The sequence below is a fragment of the Anser anser genome, assembly GCF_964211835.1.
Source record: "Anser anser genome assembly, chromosome: 3".
Classification (NCBI taxonomy): Eukaryota; Metazoa; Chordata; class Aves; order Anseriformes; family Anatidae; genus Anser; species Anser anser.
Window position 1 is genome coordinate 101,779,314 of NC_139722.1, and position 17,487 is coordinate 101,796,800.

The window sequence follows — 17,487 nt, forward strand, 5'->3', positions numbered from 1 at the left end:
CAGGCAAAATAACCCCTTCCCCAGGCAGCCAGCAACTCGGCAAAGTTGGTCTGAGCGCTTTTATCCCCCCAAAGTTGGCTCTGTGCCCCTTTTTCCCCCCTCACAACCGCCTCTGCTCCCTTTTCCCCCTCGCAGCCGGCTCCGTCCCCGTCTGCCCCTCGTAGCCGGCTCCGTTCCGCTTCCTCGCTCCCCGAGCCCAGCCCCGGATGGCGGCAGCCCCCCCCCGCCCCCCGTTCCCCGGTACCTCAGCGCGGGGCCGTCCGTGCAGGTGCGGGCGCCGGGCGCTGCCCCGCGGCCATGTCAGCGGGCGGGCGCTGCCCGGCCCGGCCCGGCCCGACCCGGGGCGGCCCCGCCGCGTACCTGCCGCGCGGCCCGGCCCCGCCCCGCCGGCCCGCCATTGGCCGCCGCGCCGCCAATGGGCCGCGCCCCGCGCGGGGGGGGCGGCGGAGGCGCGGCGCCGCCGCTCCATATTCATGAGCGCCGCGCGGGGCTCCGCGTCCTTCAGCAGGCGCGCGGCCGAGCCGCCCGGCCCCGCTGCCGCCCGGTCCCGCTGCCCGCTCCGCTCCGAGCCCAGCCCAGCCCAGCCCCGTGCCAAGCGCCCGGCCCCCGGAAACTTTGCCCGCGGAGGATGGTGGCCGGGCGCACATGGATTCGGTAGAACTTTGCCTGCCGGAGCCGCTCTCCCTGCACTACGAGGAAGAGTAGGTGCCGCGCCCCGCGCCGCAACGGGACGGGCGGGCAGCGGCCGCCGGTAACGGCCGAGGGCGCGGGGGGTTGGGGGGGCAGGTGCTCGGGAGCCGCGGCTGCCGGCGCTCGCGGAGCCCGGGCTGAACTTGGCTGCGTCCCGTCCCTCCCGCTGCCGGCCGCCGTGCGCAGGGGAAGGGTCTGGGGTGTCGGGGTGCCCCCGGGGAGGCGAGCCGGGAAGCGGGCTGGCCCCGGGAGCAGTCGGGGGTAGCGGCTGGGAGCCCGCTCCCCGCGGTCTGGGGGACGGCAAGAGGAGCGGCAGCCGGGGCGGGGAGGTGGGGGGGGAGCCCGGACCGGGTTTGGGGTCGGCCCGGCGGGGTTTGGGGTCGGCCCGGGGTGTGTGGGGTCGGCCCGGGGTGTGTGGGGTCGGCCCGCAGCTCCCGAAATGTCACCGCGCGGCTCGCGAGAGAGGGGCAGCCTCCTTCGGAAAATAGGTAAAAAGACAAAAAGGGTGCTTCTCTAGGTGTTTTTTTTTTTTTTTTTCCCCAAAGGAGCTCTCTTGAATGTACCTTCTTACAGCTAATTTGAATGATTAGTTTAGATAAGCCTCTTAGAGTAGATGCATTTAAATGAAATCGGGGCACATGTCTTTTTGGCTCCGGTGCAAGATTCAAACTAATGTTTTTTTTTCTTCCTCTTTGGCTCAATTAAAACTCAGCTTAAAACGCTCCCAGCACCTTGCCCGAGCGCAGGCTCTGAGGCGTCCGCAGCCGGGTCGACACAGAGGAACAGCTAACGCTCAGCTACATAGCTGCTGCTCCGTCTCGATTAACAACCCCCAGAGTTTTACGCATTATTAATATTCATAGTAATTGTATATTGACCAGATACCGTCACGTGCACGGGCGTACGCGAATGAGGGCGTGCAAAAAAATAAATATAGTAGTTTTTCCAGTTCTCTCGCTGTGGGTGAGGGCAGAGGGGATTCGAGCTAAAAATTGTCGGAACATTTTGGGAGTGCACAGACATCTGTCTGACCATCACTAGGTATGCTTTGATTTTAAGGCAGAGCATGTTAAAGAATGCAGTAACTTAAAGCCAGCTGCAGCCTTGGCTTTTTGCTTTTTCAGTGGTAACAATAGCGCTAATAATTACTAATGGTTAATAAGCTAACAGATGCAATAAATATATCTGCTCATTTTGACATATGTGTCAGTTTAATCATTCTAAATGAATCGGTGCGTTCATAACGTGAGATCTCCTTCAACCTCTGATTAAAATGTAACGTTGACTAAAGGATTATAGAGCGGACTTAATTTTACTGACTGTTTTAACAGTTGTCACAGCTGTTGGAAGAAGGAAAGGCAATTGAAACACTCCAAAAAGGGAAGGGGGGGGGGAGAGGAGGTCTAGTTTAATAAATTTAAACATGATCTCTGAATGCCAAACATAGAAAACGGAGTAGATTTGTAACTCCGGAAAGCTCCTGTGCACTGTGTACGTTTGCCCTTTGTGGCTCGCTGTCTTTCATTACTTTGAACCCTCAGCAGTTCTCTGCTTCCTCCGTATAAAAATTTGCACCAGGATTTAAGCAACAAACAAATCCAGCTCTTCACGTACATAGATTTTTATTTTACAGTGCAGCAGGTAAAATACACAGGTGACAAGAAACAGAGACTGTGCAGCGTGGGTGTAACGTTTAAAAAGTGGACGTAGGCGGCGTGTATTGTAAATAGTTCGGTGCGATGGTGGTCGGTGCACGTATGTCATGTTTTCCGAACCGCTCTCGTGTCGTGTCGTGGTGTGGGGATGGTCTGTGGCGGTACTGAGCGAGTCTGCATGGGTCGTGCTGCGAGTATGGTGAGCGTGCGTGTACCTTCGTGCATCAGCACGGAGATACTCGTCTGCCTGTGTGCATGCCAGGCAATTGCATGTTACACGTCAAGGAGTTCACGTCAGTTTCACTGTTCTTTAAGGCATTGTGGCGTAGCTTCTAATTGCCCAAGAATTTATATGAGAAGTACCTTTCTTTTTTAAGGGGCGGAAAGGGGTGGGCTGAAGAACGCGTCTTTGTGAAGTGGGCAGCAGCCCTTCGTTCCACCCCACAGCCTCTCTAGGCTGTGGAGATCCTTAACCTCCTGCGTTCGTCTTATTAGCCGGCCGTTTAAGTTGCTATTAAGGAATAAAACCCAAAGTTAATCCTGAAGTAGAAAGTCCTGGGGCCTCCACGCGCAGCTGGAGCGCGGCTCGGCGCTGTGAGGCAGCCCCCAAGCGTGGGCGACCGAGCAGCTCCTGCCTGCGCTCTCCCCGTGGGCGGCCAGCAGGCCGTGTGCCATTCTTCCTTCGCTTGTTTCCGGTTGCAGGTCTTTGGTTTTTCGGTTTTGATAGACTGCTGGCAAGTTTTTAAATCCTGCCGAAAGTATAAAAGGGGTTGTGCTGAAATGCCCGCCTGACAGCTTTTCATTTGTTGGGGCTTGCCCCTCTTTTAGTGATGGTTGCTCGTTTTAATGTGTTTATGGTTGTGCTCTTTTATTTACTGAGCCTGGTGCGTTGCAGCAGTAATTAACCCGTGTTATTAGCAAAGCCCTTGTGGATATCCATTAATTCTCTTGAATAGCTGATCATTTTTTCTGTACTCTTTTTTCCCTTCTTTTTTCCCCGAGGCACGCTGTCCTTTTCCTAACAATCCTGAAGCTTTCCCATTTTATACAAATTTCTCTCTGAACAGAGGCAGGTACAAGGGAACCATCCCCATAGTTCCATAATAAAGAATAACTATTGTATTAACAAACTGTTTTCAGAGATGCTAATGGGAAGCAAAGCAACTGGGAGAATCTGTAGGGAACAATTTACTTAATTATTATTTTTCAAAACACATGCTTAATGATAAGAAAAGAGATAAGAATTTTCTTAGCTTTTTTCTTTTTTTTTTTTTTTTGGAGCTGCATTAGCTGTTGTGATTTTTTTAGTGTTCGTATTTTAATCAGATTTCAACTTTGTTAATAGCACTTTGGGCATTTAAAAAATATTGAGCCAGCAGAAAAATACTTGTGCTTGCACTGCTGAGAAAAGATAAGGGCCGCCTCATTAGCCAACCTTACTTTTGCAATTAATTTCAAATACATGGTGCTATTCATCAAATACAGAAGGTAACTTGTCTATGATAATATTTAACAATACTTGAAACCTACTTTGCTTAGAGTAGCTAAAAAGCATGAGACGTCTATTCTCACAGATATGTCAGTCCACATGCTATGCTGTTATTCCTGAATGTTAGAGGGAAATTATGACATAAAAATAAGATGCAAAAATCTGGATTATTTATAAGGAACACAATTATTCATTTTGTGCACTACTTTTAAAGGACTGACCCTTGACCTGCAGGAAGGTTTCCTGCACCCCTTTCAAAGTATAAGTAGGAATAAAAATACCCTCATTTGAACCTTTTGAGGAAGTATCTGAAATAATTATTTTGTGCTTAGAATGAGTGAAATGCATAGGATAAGTAGGGAAAATGCTAGGAGGAACTCCTTCTCCTTCCTCTCCTTCTGAAGCTTAAAGTAACCTCTGTCTATAAGATAAGATTCACTATGAATTCTTCTTCATAGCAAATTCATGGAGGGGAGAAACAATAAAATGTTGATCCGTTACAAGTGCATATGAGCCTCACGCTACCAAGCTCTCTAGAGGAAATCTGTGATTATGCTGGGCCAGTTTGTTCAGTTTTTATCTCTTTTACATCCACTGGCCTTGTATTAAATTGTCATTGTCCTAAAGCACATGAGAGAGAAATGAATTGCATTTCTCGACATGCTCTGACAGTGAAATATTTAGCCTCTCTGTCTCCAATCATACTCATATGTATGTTTGATAGTGCAGGGATGACACCAGCAGTCTCTGCAGCTTGACATTCCACTTATTACATGTTCTTTTACATTTTGTGCATCTTCTTTCACTTCTATGCTTGACTCAGGTAATCATGCATGCGTACAGTCATATCTGTAGAAGCATGTACAGGTGTCTTTTTACGTTATGCACATATTCACATTTTATTTATGTGGAAATCCTCTGTCTGTTGTAAATTTTGAGTTCGAATGCATATATAGCTGTGCGTGTGTGTGTGTTCCAGGTAAACAGCATATTCCAATGCATTGTGTGCAATGTACGTATATTATGGCGTGTATGCACACAGGCGTGTATACAGTAAATATATGCAGAGCTATCTCAACTTCTCTCTGTGCAGCTGCTTGTTGAAAATTGCTGCTTTTATGTGTTTATTTTTTTCTTATCCATGAGCTGGCCAGATAAAAGAGCATTGTAGATAAAATATTTGCACCTGATTTTATACCAGATTCTCCATGTAATCTAGTATTTCATGTATTCATCCTCACAGTTTTGCTTAGAAAAGATACTGTCTTTTTAAATAAAAATTCCTTTTCCAAGTAATTTACATGGCTAGCATTTATTCGTATCCCTGTAACTTTTGGCTCTCCATCAGAGACCTGTTTTTTCATCTACGTGCATCCTTGGACACGCAGTTGTGTTTACACCTAAAGAATATAATTATTTTTAGAGGGGGGGAAAGCCTCCTACGTATAGTTATTTATATTTATGTAAATCATAATGTCCTCAGACAAATATATAAAATACACTTTCCATTTCAATGGTACTTAGACCTCACTAAAAATCCTTTTTTTTTGTTAGTTTGCTTATCCAGAAGTAAAAATACTATGAAACATTAAAGAAAAATGCTAAACTAGATTACATATTGCTATTTCAGACAGTATTACTTTATTATTTGCAAAGGATTCTGTTTTGCCTTTTCAGTAGCACTTTGGAGAGTAACTTCAGATAGATACGGCAGAACGTTGCCTTTTTGACATATGTCTTGTGAAACAGTTTATGTATTTGCTATGTTACAGAGGCTTTAAATCTCTTGGGCTTGTTTACACAGTGCTTGTAATGTTTTTCGATTAATTTGTATTTCTTTCAAACAGAGAAAGGTTTTTCTCCTTGCTGTTCCTTAACATAGCAGGTTTGCATTAAATGGAATCTTGTCTAATTTCCAATTATCTTCCCTTTTTAGGGAGCATAGCTGTTTAATCTGAGTATCATTTCCTACTTCTTTTAAAATTGAAATAAAATTATTATTTTTTGCTACAGTTTCCCAGACTTGTTAAGAAAAAAAAATCATAACGTGATACCTCAGTGTTAGGGTGATACAGGTACTTTTACGGAACACGAGACAAGCTTACGCTGTTTTTCTTTACTGTCTTTACTGCTGAATTTCTAATTCTGACTGTGAGTCTCCATTCTGACTTTGTATGAATTTTAGATGGATTTTTTTAAAAAAATTGAATCAAAATAATTTAGAAGGCCAAAAAAAAAGAAGAATTAGAAATGTAAATTTCATGTTTTTAATGACTCTAAGAGAATATTATGCATGAAATTGGAGAAGGCTCTCCATATACTGCAGCAAGTTATTATATCAGGGCTGTATTAAATCAGAGCTTCCTTTTTCTCAGTCTAATCAAGCCATTTGTAGTATCCTCATACAGAATTGTGCACTTTATTTATATGAGAACCTACTGAAATGTGATGCGGTTCTTCTGTGCCTATGAGAATAGACTAAATATATCCCTTTATCGTGTATTGAAAATTATATTCCCTTTCCCCGAGTAAAACCTCTTCACAGATTGGTGCTGCTGTCAGTCCTTATGTGGGAGGACAGATTCTGTTAAAGGGTTGTGCTCTGAAACCAAACTTTAAGATCAAGTGGTTTGAGGTTTTCTAGGTTATTACTCTGCAAGTTAGCACGGATGTCTCTTACTCCTCTGTGTCTTTTCATGCTGCTGTAAGTGAAAAAAACCCTGCACATCTCCTTTTCATCATTTTGATTGGACCTACATACCATATGTAATGTGTTTTGGCAGCACTTACCTAGCCAAAGAAAACAAATTAATATTAGCCATGCTGAGGGTTGTCAGAAGTATCACAGATGTGTCGATTTAGCTTTGCTCCATCACACACCCTTTCCTTAAACAACTGGTCAAGCTGTCGCAAAATATAGTGTTGGCTACAGAGAGACTCTAATAGGTGTGATCAGAGATTGATGGCTTTGGCAAGTTAGAATGAGAAGATGTTGTGGAGTTGCACTTGCTTGTTTTGAATGGCTTCAGAAAAGCCCAAACAAGCAAATTTTTTTTTTTTTAAGTAAAAAGAGAATTAAAAAACTATAAACTGTCTTCCCCGCCGAAAGAGAAAAACCCACCAGACCTTATTTTTAAAGTCTGTTTTTAACCTCCTGAGAACCTGCAGATATAGAGATACTGGTAAGTGTATTGAAAAAGTCTTTCTGAAATGTATTGCTGACTTGTTCCTGAGCATTTCTGAAATTCCCTCAGAAATGGATAGAGGTGCCAGGGCAGGTGGGGAGGTGGCTGGTTTTATTTGGTCCATCCTGATGCATGATCTTGCTCTTTTGCCCTTTCCCCCTATTTCTGAGTTAGTTTCTAGAAATATTTTTGGAAGAAATACTTCATTAATCTCACATCTGAATATCTTTAAGGAAACACTAGATGAGAAGACCTACTTAAGACCACTACTTAACAAAATGGTGAAATCATGCTCTTGTATGTGCTTGTAGTGTAGCCAGCTACTGACAGTTTGTATATTTCTCCATAAATTGAAAGTACAACAGAGAGAAAGGAACGAGCAACTTTTTATGTATTCTTTATTTGCTGTCTTTAATATATTTTTTTTTTCTTTCTTCAAATTGGCTGCGGGATTTGGTTCCTGTCTTTTCGGAGGATGAACGTTGATGTCCTTTTATGTTTCATAGTCAGTATTTTCTTCCTTAAATAAACTGTGATTTGTTCACTTGATAAGTATTAATGCTAAAATAGTTTTCAGAAGAATTAATTTCAAAAGTCGGGGGGAGTTCTTTAGCACAATTATTTTATCCCTTTTCTTTAAAAAAGAAAAGCATCTAGTGAAAATAAAAAATAAAAGCTAAAATCTATGCGCTATCTTTAAAATAAATTGAGTGTGCTTCTGACAGCAAATGAACATGGATGGCTAGCGAAATACCTTCAGAGAATGGCAAAATTCTTACAGCAAAAGGTGGATTTTTTTCACGGTGGTAGTTTGGTGCTCCATGAAGGCAAGATTTCCCCTACTCCGTTATATTCCCTTCCCCAGCAGTGAAAGAATTCCCCGGCGGTGTCCTCGTAGCAGCCGTTCGCGTAGTGGGACAGACGAGATGTTCAGGAGTGGTGCGAAACGAAATGCCGTGTCTTTAGCCAGCTGCTCCCGCGAGCAGGAAGGGGTGAGATTTGAATCCCCGATAACCACACAGGGCTGGTGGGCACCCTGTCGTCCTTCTAGCAGGAGCTGCTTGGGTCTGCTCGGTGCGGGGTGATATTTAAAGAGCCAAGCAGCCGGCGTCGGTGGCTTCCATTAGTATGAATGACACCTGTCCCATCAATCACCAGGCCGGGGTGTCACAGATGGAGAAACAACAATCGGCCGAATTACCCGGCACTGCACACTTGGCTTCATTCGGCTCATTGTTCTCCTACAAATCTCGAGGATGGCTCGCTCTGTGCCTGGAGCCCAGGCACAGGCGGGAGACGGGCTCAGGTGGTGGCACGTGCCTCCCTTCGCCGCTCCAGCAGAGGTGTTCAGCGGGGGGAAGGAGCGCTCCACGCAGGGACCGAGGCTTCAGCTCCTAAGAAGACTAATTAATCAAGAGCGGAAATCGAGCTTTTCTTGCGGCGCTCCAGAACTTTTCATTTAGCTATCTGGAAGCGCCTTGTGCAAATTCAGGTTAGCGTTTAACTCTTCAGACGCTACGTTGCATCCGTTGGTGTGCGACGCACGAAGGGAGACGCTGCGCGTGTTTCCAGTGGGTGTGCAGCGAGCGCGATCTTCCAAGCAACGTCCCTTCGGCAGCAGTACATCTCTTATTACTCCTCAGTAGTTAACACTGAAAAGCCAGTGTCCGAGACGCTGAGTGAAAAGGAGAGTTGCTGAGGGGTTGCTTTGGAAGGGCAGGGGTGTTGTTTTTGTGGTGGGTCTTTTTAGTTGAATTTTAATACCAGACAAAGGTTGGATCATGAGAAATCACAGTTTTCTTCTAGACAAAAACAGCAAAGGCATTTAAATGCCTTCAGACGTTGTAACCAGTTTGCTTTCTTTTTCTCACTGCTTGCAACAGCTTCTGGAAGACAGGAGACTGAAATACACAAAAAAGCATTTAGAAATTATTTCCTTGCTCATAAGCCCTATGTCAAATATGTCACGAATGCATTTGAGTCCTACTGTTTCCGTGCTCTTTTCCAAGTAACACCACGGAAATACCTGAGAAATGTTGAGATGGAAGTGAATGTTCTTCACAAATTTTTCTTTTTTTTTTTTTTCCACCTCCCTTTTGTGTTACGTGCTGTAGAGTGGCTGTATTTTTGTTGTAGGCTAATTCGCTGCTGGTGTTTTTGTTACAGCTAATGTCAAGCAGAAAACCTGTAGCATGCCAGAAACAGGCTGCAATATATTGAGGACACAGCTTATGTTTGATTGTGTGTAAATACAGTTAGTTAGTTGGGTTTATCTGATAGCCTGGCAGAAAGAGAGAGGAGCAGTACAAACTGTTTTCAGTAACTGTGCTGTTCATACACCTGATAAGATTGAGAGTGCTTTCGAACTACTGATATGCTTTGAATAAGAAAAGAATAATCACATCCACTGGCACCAGCTTATCGGGAATGAAGTAAAATGCCAGCACTTTTACATTAGCAAAAGTAAATGTTTTAGACACTTTGGGCCTTTTTTCCATTTAAATTAAATAGCAGGGTGCTTTTGAGTGTGCTGTAATGAATGGAAGGATTTATTACCTTGACAAAATTACAGGTGAATATGTTGAGAGAGGAGTCCTCGGTAACAATAACAGCTCTTTTGATAAGTGGCTGCATCTATTCATGCTTTTGGTACAGAAATTCAGTAATTTTATCCTCCCTTGCTCTATTAAGTGCAGCGGCTAACTTGCAGTGTACAGTTCTTCATAGTGTAATGTACTTGTGCATTTTGTAATGTACTGACAACGCATTTGAAATTCAGCCCATAACATGGCTGTTCATAGAATAATGCTTGATCATTTGCTAGTGTGTCCTCTGTCTTCAGTTGCTGTGTATTTTCATGTTTGAAAAATAATATATCTCGGAGTCTTTGCTGGGAAGGCACGGTATGATTCATCATTAACTTACCCCAGCAGGCATGAAGCACGCTTGCATGCACTATTATCTTCTCGAAGTTTACCAATTTTTTTGTACCTTTTTTCCATTTTTTTCATTCATGTGCCTACAATTAATTTTGGGATATACAGATTTGATGAATGGTAGTGCAAGAGCAGATTTGATTGATTTTGGATTATTATTGATTACTGTCAATGAGATCACTGTGACACTCTGAAATCAATGGTATGTGATTAAACCAAGGCACCACTGTTCTATACATTAGGCAGCAATTGGGAATTTAGGAACTGAATGTTCACAAGCTATAAATTGAGAAAATGTTCAAATTTAAATAGCCCTTTGTTTGGCATTTATTCACCAAAATCTGTTTCTTGGGAAAGTTAGTTTTCCCAAGTGCAGGCTTTCAGTAAAAGAAAGGTCATTGATTTAAGGTTTATTAAATTTTAGCTAAAAACAACTGGCTCCATTTGGGTGTAAAATAATTTAAGTACTTACTGCAGGCAACCTTCATGCTTTAGAGTTGTTGCTCAAAGGTTTCATTCTTCTATGAAGATGTCAACTGTAAATATAAAAATGCATCACTGAAAATGTAATGGTTTAAAGATTCAAACTGAAATAAAAATTCCTGCCTGGGGAAAGCACTATAATCAAAATAAAGTAGTCCTAACTTTTTTTTTTCCCTGTAGAGGCCATCCTAGAAAGCAGCGCTTGAAGGCAGCAGGTAGTGATGTTGGTAGGGAATGCCAATTTGAATTTATTTATTTATTTCCCCCCACAGAGGACGATCACCGGGCTTTGGAATCAACAATACAAGTCTGCCACTAATGCTAGACAATATGCAAGTTGCTGCTGCTTCTGAAACGCAGTATCCTATCATTTAAGTCAGCTTTGTAATCTGGCAGAAAACCCACCTGGCAATATTAAAATCCAGCTTCTGAAGCACTTTTATTTCTGAAAGCTTTTTATGTCTTTCTATATCTTTTTAGCATATATTAAATTTCTTGGGAGCAGTGGCCTAGCTGTACACTTGATGGATGACTGAGGCGGGGCTTTTTTTCCTCAAAATGCTGGAACAGAAAGACTGCAGATGCAGCTGTTTGACAAAATTACTGTGGGTTTCTGTACCATGTTAAGCAAGTTAGTGGAGATTTTCCAAGGTGCGAAGGACAGCCTGCTGCCAAACTTGCACCTGTCTTGAGAAATCTTTTGCCTTTACTAGTAGTGGCCTGATTCAAAACTAAATTGAAAGAATGCCATTCGTTTTATTAGATTTTGGATTGGTCTCTATAATTGATTTTAAAAATGAATGATTTGATAGTATTTTAAAAGAAATCAATGAAGAAATGGAGCCCGTGTTCAAGGATTCACTGTCAGGATGTGACATTTACACCAGAATAGAGTTGTCTAAAGGAGCGTGACCAGGAAATACTAAGATTACCCCATAATATTTTCTGTGTGAGCTTAAAAGCAGTGTTGGCGTTGTGCCAACACGTTTAGTCTAGTGTTGACTCAAGAGGAGGTAGAAAACCTTCTGATGAAGATGGTAAGGCAACATAAGACTGACCCTGCTTTTTTCCTTGGTTTTACATCTGAATTGCAAGTGAGGTTGAAATGCTGAGCGTACGTAAAGATTATTTGATCTTGGTTTGTTTCTGCTGATGAATTTTGGATGAAAAGCTAGGGAATAGAATACATATGTCTGATTGATGCACGTGATCCTGCTATATAGATAGAAACGCCTTGGTGTTCCTATGCAGAATTAAAGTCACAAAGGATGGTCGTGGTCAGTCAGCACGTCTTTCCCCACGAGATGCAAAATAAATTTTAATAGACTGAGAATTGCCTTGACTGGCCTCCACCCAGCATTCTATTTATGAAAAGGTTCATACAGTGTTTGAAGAGATATAGGAACTTGGCTCTTGGACAGAAAGCATTTTTATATTTTCTTGTTTGTAGAAAGGAATAGGCCAAAATGGCCTAACAGGAAAAAGGAGGCATGGAGGATTCAGTCTCCAATTATTCTGATGCTTTTTAATGTTATTCTAGTCATAAAAGAGCATGTTAAAGTAGGTGTGAAATTAGTACGGCCGGCTCTCCATTTTAGAGACTCTTGGGTGCAAAACTTTGTAGGTAACAGTACCTACATCTGAGTGTGTGAGTCCATACAGTTGCACATGATTTTTATCCCTGATGTCAACACACGACTTATTTGGTGAGCACAGCATTACAGTTTCTGTTGTGATTGGGTTTCCTTTTCCTGATTTTGTTATTCTGTCTGGGTTTGAGCACTACCTAATTCGAAGCCCATTCCTTTAATCACAGAGCACCTTTTTGTCTCCCGTAGTAAAGCAATCTTGATGTACTAATGAAGCCAAAGTCATAACGAGGAAGTTCAGACCTCGTGGCCTTTTTTTAATGTTTAAATGTGTAGGTCAGCATAGCGTTCTGATTTTAAAAAACATTAAACAAAAAAACACCCCCTACCAAAAAACTGTTCTCTAAAATAGTAATGTTTGAATTTCACGTGACTATATTAAAGCAAGTTTACTAGAAAATCTACAAAAGCCTGTTTCTGTAGAAGTTCACAAAAGAGCACTTTATCAACGTTCAGCACTTCTGTTAAAGCAAAGCCTATTATGTTCTTAGGCACAAAAGAGAAGGTGAGTTAGTTACACAGCTTGTATTTATAAAGGTTGTACATGACATTTGTCTCCATGAGTTGTTATCTGGAGAAGAATTCCTAGAAAAACGAGGCATGAGGGCTAAACACGACCATGTAGGTGTAAAACCCCGTGTTTAAACAGTTGGAAGCAGTAAAATAAGGAAAATGAGGCATGCATTCCAGTTCTTCCCTTTTAAAGTTTTTGCATAGCAATTGAGGGATTGTTTCCACTTCGGTAGATCAGTTTCTGTTGAAGCTGGTGAGGATTGTCTCAGAGCAGTGCAAACCACAACCCATCAGCAGGCTGCTAGTCAGCGGCAGGTGTGAACAACATAAAACAGGATTAACGCTGAACCAGAGTGTGCACTAAAAACAACCCCTGCCTTGGTTTTACAAGGGCAGTAAGATAGAAGCGCTCTTGTCGTGTTTACTAAACAGTGTTCAGTGGACTATGTAAATGGCTCTGCTCAGCTGCAGAGAAATAAGTGCAAGAATTATTATGTATTTGAGATTTTTAGAGACATTTGTTCATCTTTTAAGAGTAAACCTCTGTTAGGGTTAAACCAGAGGCACAGAGGCAAATGTCAAGGTGTTCAAAGTTGGTGCTTCAGTTTTTGCAGCAGCGGGAAGAGAGGATGGACTGTCAGCATTTAGTGTTTAATAATTTTGGTCGTTGACACAGGGAGTAGGTAAATCATCTAATCTTTTTGAAATTATACCTTTAAGAGTTAGGGTTTAACATCTGTTTATTTCCTCTGTACACAGTTCTTTAAAAAGGCAGCTTTTCCATTCCGTGGAAGTTGCATTTTTGAAAGCTTTTAAAAACGTGTCTTTATTATATCCATTACATTCAGCATCAAATTCTGCCCTCACTTAGGTTCTGTTTTAAAAATTAGGGGCATATGTTTGCAGTGGAAGCAGAATTTACCTCTTGTTATAAGGTTTGTTTATAAGCTACGTATGTTTCTATGTCTTTATCAGTGCTTTGTCTGACTAGAAAAATTTTCACATTTTAGGTAAAGATCTGTTTGAGGAGACATATTTTTTCATAAATACTATATGTAATTTTACTACTCCAAGGTTGGTTGGGTAGCTTTCTCTTTCCTATTTTTCCTGGGCTGGACTTTGAAAATCTTTAGTATCTATGAGGCTGTATTTAGTTTGGAGAAAAAACAAAATCTCATTTTTTCCTGCAGTGGGTTTGTGTTTTCAGAAGTTCTACAACCTCAGACCTAGGAAAATTAATCTGATATTCTGTTTGCAGAATTCTAGAGAAAATTTGATCCTTTTGAAAATCAGCTCCCTGATGGTTTTTATCAAGTCCACCTTAAGTATAATTACGTTGTCTTTTTTTCTGGTGCTCTCATGGGATTGGAATTGACAATTGTTTTCCTCATAGAACAGAATTAATTTTTTCAAGCTTTCAGCCTTCTCACTCCTTGCAAATTGTCATGTTATAGGTATGTGTTTAGGCATACAGGTATTCTCACTGAAATGCCTGTGTGCACATTAGCTGCTTTTGTAGGGTCAAAATCCTGTTTTCGCAGACACCTGTGCAGCTCAACTCCTTTTGCTGTCAAGGTGTTCACATGCATCTCTTTCTGTAGAGGTGCAACTCTGATTTTTGAGGGCATACCTCAGGCTTCACAGGAGGGCTTTGGTTACGTGTGTCCACATGCATGTGTGCACAAGCAATGGCAAGCATTACACGAGCAGGAGGATTGCATTCAAGATTAAAAGTTAAGGAGAAATTAATTTATTTGTTTGGGAGTAAAAGGTAGCATGGAATTTATTTATTTTCTGAAATACCTTGAATACAGTTATTGTTAACGTTGAAACTGTTTATTTACGTGACCAGTTTCATCCATGAGTTTTTTCGTTGATGAAAACAGAATTTATAGTTTTCTGTTGTATTAACATTTTATCAGTAGTGAAACAAGCTTACCCGTATAATATGCTTCTTAAAATCCTAGTTTAGCTCTAGGATTGCTGCTCCGATGGTGTGTGCGTTCTTTTGTGACAAACTGGCAGTGGCTCAGAGTTTTATTTTTAAAGAGGGTGTTCCTGCATGTTCAGAGTTCTGTTTATATATTGTTATTGAGAAAACAGGTTATCTCATAATAATGAAACCATAACTTGTGTGATAGCATTTGCAAACTGGCTGTAAAGTGCCCTGCTTTTACTGGCTCTCTGTGCTGTTGTAAACTGGTTAGTTTACCTTGAAATGCTTTTGTCAAGTTGCTAGTGCATAGTTCACCGTTTCTAGAAGTTGCTGGTACTGAAATCTGTTGCACAATTTTGTTAGATTACATATATAATCCTTTGCATATGTTTATATTTTTTTTCTTTTTTTTTTTTTTTTTCTTTTTGCCTCCCTAAGATATGGTGATAGAAAACCTTGAAGTTGAGGATTTTCAGTCAGGACATGTAGGCATGCATAGTACTTATCTGAAGTCTAGCCAAAGTGCTTAACCTCTTTGGCCTCAAAATCAGTCTGGGCATCCCATGAAAGAAGTCTGTTTCTTGAGATTTTCTGTAATTCCTGGCTTCTGCCAGGTCAGAAATATACAAGAATAAACTTTTTGATAATACCTTTGTCTCCTCCCTCTGCCAGATGAAACTAGATGCTATATTATTATGTTTATTACTGTTAAGAGTCCCTGCTCGGTGTGTTTAAATCTCTGAACAGGTAAGTTCGTGTTTGTTTCAGGCTTTAGTTGCCAGTTTGGACCAGTCCTCGTTTACCCATACAAGTTTATTTACAGTCAGTTCCTTTTTCCAGTTATACCAGTACGCTCAGAGGGAGCAGAATCTAACACGTAGCATGTCTCAATTTATGCATTTTGTCTTACTTTCAGCATTGTCTCATTGCTTATTCTGATTGAAAGAAAAGATATTTTTCTACAGTAGTTGAGTATAATTGCAAATCAGTTCTGTGGGATTTACCCTGTTATTACTAGTATTTCTGTTATGGTAGTATGCATGGCAGGGGCCGTACGTCGTGTGTAAGTATGTAGGTAGTTCCTATTCAAGAACTCTGACTACAAATCTAAGCAATTTGTGAAAGCCCCAGAAAAGGGCACGACATACTTTTTAATATGGGAAATGCAACCATACTGTGCACATGCAGTTGAGTAAAATTTGTGCATTTGTGTATTTTTAATTTACAATAAAAGCATTAACTTCAGCCTAACAATGAAGCATGGATTGTTTTCTTGTAGATCAGCAGAAATCTGCCGTGGGAAGGCATTTGAAGGAGAGGTGGGTGGTTTCTCCTGTGTCAGTTCAGAGAGGGTGTATTTAATGAAAAGGAGGTAGAGTGAAAAGCAGTGTGAAAGGGAGGGAGACAGGCAAGGGAGCAACACAAGCTGCTGTCACTGACATATCGCACGAGAAGTAGGAGAAGAGGTTGGAGAGACAGATTTGGATAGCGTAGGATTGCACAGAGCGTCTGAGCACTTACTTTTCAATATTTTTTTCAAAATGATTTTTTAAAATTGTCCTTGAAACAGCACTTTCAGTTAATACACTGAATCAGTTGCCTGCTGATCTGAAAAGAGTATGAAGTTAATGACTTCTGCTCATTTGAACAGCAGTACGTTTTATGAAAAAGACTAACTTGTGGTACAGTGGTATTGATGCAAGTCAAACCGCCAGGTGTGTCCCCAGATTTTTTTTGTTTCATATGTTTTTGATTAAAAAGCATATTGTATTTTTTTTTCTTCATGTTCTTTTCAGCGTTTTGCCCAGTGGTCTAGAGAGAAAAGCAACATACTAAAATGTTAATTTTTAAAGTAAAACAAAGACTTACTGCTTCAGCTTTTGCTTGCATCTCTTTCCTCAAAGTACCAAATCTTTTGTAATAACCTGTTAGATTTAATGTGCCCTGAAGTGGGAAGCAGAAGAAATTCGGTCAAGTAATGTACTGCCCACATGGAAACTGAGGGTTTTCACTGTATGTATAATTAGCTGTTAAGATTTCATCTAAAAACTGTGACTGTGTACAAAAAGATACGTAGATTTATACAAAACAGACAAAACAAAACCCACCAATCCACCAAAAAAAAACAAAAATACCTGCAAGAGGGCAGAGGTTTTTGGAAATTCAAGCTGACTCAAAACTGTTGTGAAGTCATCAGTTTAAGATCTTTATAAGATTTCAGCCATATTTTGTTTTGTGTGCATCTCTCAGGCTTGCTGGAGAATGACTCTCTTGTAAGGGAGGAGAGGAAGTGCTTCACACACCTTCTCAGTAAATTGCATTTTGGTTTAGAAAGCAAATATGCATCCGTTCACTTATTTAACCTATTCATATAGTAGGTATGTAAATTTTTTTCCCCTCTGCATCCTGCTTTCTGCTACGCTGATGATAATGTACCTGGAAGGAAAAGGCAGTCCAAGCCGAGGCAGCCAGCGTCAGACAGGGCGGTCTGCCATCTGTCCCACCTGCTGCATTCATGTGTCCATCTGGTTACTGCAATAGCTCATTGCAGGCTTCGACAGAAGAACATTCAGGCTGAAAAGGAGGCAGTGTGAATTATTTAGGTAGCTCGTGTAAATAAAGAGGGGGAGAGGAGCGAAGGAAGGGGGGGTTGTGAGAGGGAGAAAGCGCTCTTACTCCTAGATGCTTTGGAATGCGTTAATGCATGAGAGCATTTGATTTGCATATAGATTTAGATGTATAGATCATTGTGAAGATTACAAGCCAATGAGTTTTATCTAGATTTAGATAGCTCTCAGCCTGGTTTGCACATAAAATATAGCCAGTTTCAAGAGGAGAATCTTTGGGGACTTTAAACCTAAGTGAAACTGATGAAATGTAATGCTTTTAGGTATTAATTTAGTAGAAATAAAATATTTCCTTTAAGGGCTTTCTGTGCCCTTTGTTAACCA

General features: G+C 41.5%; 1 protein-coding gene and 1 long non-coding RNA gene across 28 annotated transcripts in view; one reads left to right on the forward strand and one right to left on the reverse strand.

Annotated features, from left to right (window-relative positions):
• LOC310896187 overlaps positions 1-380 on the reverse strand; it is a 43,166-nt gene extending 42,786 nt beyond the window's left edge. Inside the window, exon 1 of the long non-coding RNA XR_014581265.1 lies at positions 245-380. This is a non-coding gene — a long non-coding RNA (uncharacterized lncRNA). The remainder of the gene's footprint in view (positions 1-244) is intronic.
• ESRRG (estrogen related receptor gamma) overlaps positions 1-17,487 on the forward strand; it is a 405,552-nt gene that overhangs the window by 239,024 nt on the left and 149,041 nt on the right. Inside the window, exon 1 of one of the 27 annotated variants that reach the window (XM_083828183.1) lies at positions 500-701. The exons of 25 other annotated variants lie outside the window; for them this stretch is intronic. In XM_083828183.1, the coding sequence (XP_083684309.1) occupies positions 646-701 (56 nt within the window). In that variant the 5' untranslated portion in view covers positions 500-645. Of the gene's footprint in view, positions 1-499; positions 702-1,155; positions 1,179-17,487 lie in introns of those variants that run through there. One more of the 27 variants, XM_083828180.1, reaches the window with a different exon arrangement.